The sequence below is a fragment of the Stenella coeruleoalba genome, assembly GCF_951394435.1.
Source record: "Stenella coeruleoalba genome assembly, chromosome: 1".
NCBI lineage: Eukaryota > Metazoa > Chordata > Mammalia > Artiodactyla > Delphinidae > Stenella > Stenella coeruleoalba.
The window spans coordinates 87,157,457-87,163,219 of record NC_137169.1 but is presented as its reverse complement, the minus strand read 5'-3'; the positions used below and the strand labels follow the sequence as shown (position 1 = coordinate 87,163,219).

Below are 5,763 nucleotides of genomic sequence, written 5' to 3'. Positions count from 1 at the left end.
GAGTGGACTATCTATGCCATCTAAGAAAAGGGAAAAAACCTACAGCTACTATTTTGGTACGTGCAATGCAGAAATGTTGTCATTTTGTGCTTCCTACTGATGCTAAAGTTTATGTAAAAGGAAATCAGCTAGCTATATTTCCCAGCAAGATCATATGAGTTATATAATTTTCACATAGATCTTGAGCTAAAACAGAAATCTTGTGAATTAATGTTTGCTACAATTAAGATACAGTGGACACTTTCCAGTGGGGAAAAAAATAAAAAACATATTAAGGTCTGTCAAGACTCCATAACGTCTAGGCATGACGTTCAGACTGAACTAACCAGGTTATCTTTGCTCAAACAAAGGCTTTTTGAACTTCTTCAGGCAGGATGGTAACAGAGAAAAGATGGCTTTTACTCCTGAACACAATGTCTAGTTTACTGACCCTAAACTGTAGTAATTAACCTGCATGAACAAAATCCTGAAACATATCCATTGTTAAGTACAGTATTCAAATTAGTGAAAACTTTCTATATAATTTCAAGTTTGTCGTGTTTACAATATTTTGAATCTGTAATACTTCAGGTAGAGTTATTTTACACTCAGTGGAGAGAGGCTATTCCTACTCCCTCTGTGTTTGTGCATGCCTGTGTGTGTGTGTGTGCATGTGCGTGTGCGTATGTGTATGAAAAACAAGAAATTTCAAACTATCTGCATCTATAGCTTTATAAAAATACTTTGCATATAGGCCAAACACTGCTCTTTTACCTCCATAAAGTAAACATTAGATTAGTAATAAAAATTTATGCCATAAAGCAGAATGTTTAAATGAGAAGAATCTTTTTCCCATTTATTTTTAAGAACTTGTATCTTTTTGGGTTAAAGGGTAATTTATCATTTGTTTATATTACATACTGAGTCAATGTGAACCCATATCTTGGAACAGGATGACTAATGAGAATGAAATTGTGAGTCTGAGCACAGGTGGGACCGTTGTAACGCTTGTCATAAAGGAAATGCATTAGGCACGCAGACAACCAGCCTTCTCACGTCTAATATTGGGTTAGTAAGCTGAAAGACCTTTTACTATTTCTAGGCGTGCTGCCGGGTGCAATTGCACTGTAAGTGATACAGCCGTCACTTGGAGAGTGCTTTGGAACTTTAAAGGCAAGAGAAACCTTTTCTTCCGTGGAATGTTCCTTTTAACTTGCTTTCTGTTCAACCTGATAAAGCTTTGGATATGCTTGTTTGAGAGTTCCTTTCATAATTTGACTTTTCTTTTCCACATCGAACAATGCAAAACTGAATTGTCAAGCTTGTTTATAAAGTGAGGTACCATCTTGGAAATCATGGTGTGTTTTCAAATCACCATGTAATATTGATATTTTTAATTACTGTCAACCATAAACCCCTTTATCAGCATAAACAATTAGCAGCATAAACCAAAGATGTAAGAAAAAATTAGTTCTATCCATTAACTTAACGTTTGTTTAATATCGAGTTTGGTGGTCAGCTGGGACATGATTACCTGATTTTAGTGACTGAACACCTTGGCCTATATATAGGATATAATCTCTATACCCTGACACCATGCAAAAGAAACTGATACATCCTGAGTGCCTAGCTCAGGTATGATATATGGTATCTTTCATGCTTTAACCTCATAATATAGCCTAAGATATATGGTTATTATAATTTCTATTATATATGAATACATATATTTATATTACTTCATATAATTTCTATCACATATGTAGAAACTGAGGATGAGAGAAGTAACTTGGCCAGAATTATCCAAGTAGTATGTGGCATAGATGATATATGAACCAGGTCAATCTGTCTGTAAGGCCCAGGTTTTTCTACCTTAATTCAGTCTAACTTGATTTTAGCCTCCTCTGGTTGGAATGAAAGTTGCTCCTCGGTTTCCTAGTTAGTTTCTTCATATTTCATGCCTATCATGAATAGCAATTTGAAACAGCCTGAACTGCTTGAAGAAAGGCAAAGTTTAAACTGTCCATGGTGTCACTGACTTGAGACCCAGAGACTGTTTTCTTCTCTAAACTTTCTTGAGAGCATCTTCTGTTACAGAGAAACTTTATTTGGGATGGTAGAAAGATGTGTTAGTCTTTTCCTGTATTATTTCTGACTTTGGTAATATGTTAAGAAAGACCTTTCTCACTGTAAAATCTAAAAATATACTTCTGTGTTATTATTATTATTTAGTTTTTTAACTGTTTCTTAAAAATCTAAATCATTGGTCTGTCCAGAATTTATTTTTGTATGGTATATGGTAGGAACCTAACTTAATTCTTAGGTCCTATTTTCTCCTCAAATTCTGGTCCTTTTTGCCTCTTTGTGTTCCTTAAATTATTGTCTGAAGTAACAGAAAAGGCTTAAAATATGTTCTTTGGGCTGATATGTGATGAAAGATTCACTCATGTTTCACTTTTCCATTTTAATTACAAAGGTCTGGGGAAACTATGTTGGAAGCAAAGTGCCATTACTCTAGAGCACTTTACTGACATGCTAATTCATGCTATATTTATTCATCCTCCAAAGCAGCTACAAAGCTCATTCTCACTGGCCTCAAAATGAGTCATTCCAAAGGAGTTCAGTAGTGCATTCTGTCAACCCCTTAAATAATTGGTGTACTAATGTCTTCCCCCATTTTCTGGAGGCTCTTTAGAGGTTCATCATGCATTTAAGTTTCAGAGAGATCATTTGCAATCCACTTTTGTGGCTCTCCCTTTGAAATCTGTTACCCCCCAAGACATAATGTCATAAATGCGCATTGAAACTCCATGAACTGTCCTCAAGTAATTGTTCTATAGCTTGCCCTGCTAAGGAATTTGTAGAGGGTATCTGAATGGGTCAAAGTGAACGTAATGATTTTGGGCTATTTCCACTCATGGAAAAGAATTAACATTTGTGAGATGTTTGTTCCTACAGACACATTTCAAATGCATTATGAGGCATTTTTACTTTTAAAATTTTAGATTAAAAGATAATGTACTCCTGTTAAAGGTACCTCAAAAGTGCACACATAGATTCTTTTAAGGCACATCCTTAATTCTCTGGTTTGCGTCCTCTTTCATGAAAGTATTTTCCTCGAAGCCATACAGCTGCAATCCAAATGTGGTCAGCTTCTAGCTGACCTCAGGTGCTCCGTCCTGGAGGCAGAAGCCAGCAATTAACTGATGTCTCCTAGACAGATGTAATAGATCCAGACGTGAATGAAAGTGCTTTTGGACAAAACCACAGTGGATTAGCAATGCGACAAGTGGCCTGACAGGATTTAACTTCAAGGCAGGGATCCTGTCTCTCTATTCCTTTACCCCTTTCACCATGGAATCTTCTGTGCCCACATGTTTTTTCTCGATAAAACTCTTCATTAGCTTTCAACAAAATTATCTAAACCATGGCCTCAAAATCCCTTGTGAAAAGAGGAAGGGCAAAAATAAATGAATCAATTAATTACTTTAAATAAACAGGTCAATTTTTTTCCTTCTTTTCTATGGGTCACGGATGAAGGAGTCACCCATCATTTCTCTGAGACTTATGCAAATCACGTACATCTTTCTTAACACTGAAACCATTTTTAAAATTTGCGAGACCTAAGAGAAACTTGCACATATACTACTGTCTATAAAAACAATCTGACAATGTCTCTTCTCCCAAGTTTCAAGACAGTAACTATCCCTCAACACAGATAAGCCTCACAATCATCAAATACAGAATCTACTCTCTGTACTTGGAAGTGCTAAACCTCCATATTTGGCTGAAAAGACAGCCAAAGAAGGATATTTATAATTCAGCAACAGTCTTATAATTCTCTATGCAATCCAGGCTCTAATTACACAGAATATAGTTTTATGCTTAAAACCATATGATTTCACTAAACCTATCCAATACATCTCTTCTCTACCTATGATTTAATAAACCTCTTGCTTAAAAATGTCTTCCTAATGCAACGGACCACAGTGCATGGAATCACTGTACCTGTCAATCTTTATAACCCCCCCATAAATTTTTCCTTCTTAAATGCTGCATTTTGGTAAGTTAGCAGTTCATTTATGAATACATCTGCATGTTAACTGCTTGTCTGTAATACTGCTCAGCACAGAATAAATGCACACGTACAAATCATGTAAAATCAGATGATGTCACTTATTTTAAAAATATTATACATACATACATATACATATGTATACATATACATATATTTGTGTATATGCAGATGATTTTTGTTAACCATGGAAAAGGGCCAACCAATTGATGCCTAGAGATGTGGACCCAATTTTAGAAGCTGATGTGAGCACCATAGTAATTTTAATAGGGTTAGGGCTTTTGGTTTTGTTTTTTGTGTAATAAAGAAATCAATATTCCTAATCCTACGTAAACATCCCCAGCCCCCATACAGCCCGGGCATGGCTGTGTGTATTTGAATTCCTATAGAAAGCTCACAGAGTTCTAGATACGTAGTCGCAGGTTGAGGACACAAATCCCGAAATCTCGGTATCATGGCCCCTCTGGGCCACTGATGACGCTGTGCACCCAGGCGGTCCAGGAGGGCCAGGGAACTAGCCCCACACTCACTCACACAGGTATCTCCCGTCTGCAGGCCACCTAGCAGTGGCATCGCTACTGTTAATCACCCCTGGCTAGCGGGCACTCACAGACACACTCGGGGGAGCTCCCGAGAAACCTGGGGGAAGGGGGAGCGTGAGGCATTTAGGGGCAGCAGCGCGCACCCAGGCACGGGCTCCGCGCCTCCAACACCGTCCGGGACCCGAACTGGCTCCGGAGCCACCCGGAGGATCTGCATTATGCCAAGGCGCTGGGCCAACTCACCTCCACGAAATAAAAGCAGGGCAGGAGGGTCACGCTGTCCTTGATCACTTTGCCCTTTGGCCTCTCCTTCGCCGACATCCCTGCCGCCTGCCCGGGTCTGCGTTTTCCCCGGGGCGAGGTGTGCACAGCGCAGCCGAGGCGAGATGCCTCCTCCAGCCGCAAGCGCCCGGCGCCGCTGATGTCACATTCCCCGCGGGCACCGCTGGAGCCAGCGCGGTGCAGGCAGAGCCCCCGCCTCTCCCCGCCCCTCTTTGCAGCAACCCAGAGGCTCCTAGAGACAGCAGGTCCTCTGCCTCCCCTACTCTGGCTCCCACCCCCGGTTTTTCTCGGCGGAGACGTCCAGCTCCTTCCTCCAAGCTGTTGCTGCAATGGCTTCCCCTCCCCGCCACCCTCCCTCTGCTCTCCAGCGCCCTGGCGAGGCTTCGCGGCGGTCGGGGCTTGACGTCAAGAATCGGAAAAGAGGGACGCACCCCTGGATTCTGCAGCAGCGAGGCTGAGGAGACTAGGCACCCACGCCCCCTTGGGAAGCCTCCTGGATCCCTCTAGGAACTCTAACTTCAGGATTGCTGGAGAGCAGAAGCCAGGATCTTGCGCGCTGACCCACAGCGCGAAAACTGACCTCTATCTGCGCGAAATTAAAACTTGGATCGCATACTGAAAAGTAGGCCGTGATGGGAACTCTTTGAGAGCTGGCTGCTATCCAGGAACGACTTCCCCGACTGAGGACTCTCTGCCTAGGAGACTCCCTGGCTCCCTAGGATATGCCGACTCACCTGCTGATAAACATTCACTATTGCCTGTCTGGGAATGATGAGACATTAATGGAGGCGGATGTGTGGGCATCCTCATTGAGCCCAAAAGCCAGGGTGTGCTGTTACCTCATCATCACACCCCCGGAACCACGTCAGTACTACAGTCATAACCGTA

General features: G+C 41.5%; 1 protein-coding gene across 2 annotated transcripts in view; it reads right to left on the bottom strand.

The window, feature by feature from the left end:
• PLPPR4 (phospholipid phosphatase related 4) overlaps positions 1 to 5,139 on the bottom strand; it is a 34,928-nt gene extending 29,789 nt beyond the window's left edge. The window contains exon 1 of one of the 2 annotated variants that reach the window (XM_079928002.1): positions 4,837 to 5,139. In XM_079928002.1, coding sequence (XP_079784128.1) covers positions 4,837 to 4,914 — 78 coding nt within the window. In that variant the 5' untranslated portion in view covers positions 4,915 to 5,139. The remainder of the gene's footprint in view (positions 1 to 4,836) is intronic. The other variant, XM_079928001.1, reaches the window with a different exon arrangement.
• Between the last annotated feature and the right edge of the window lie 624 nt (positions 5,140 to 5,763).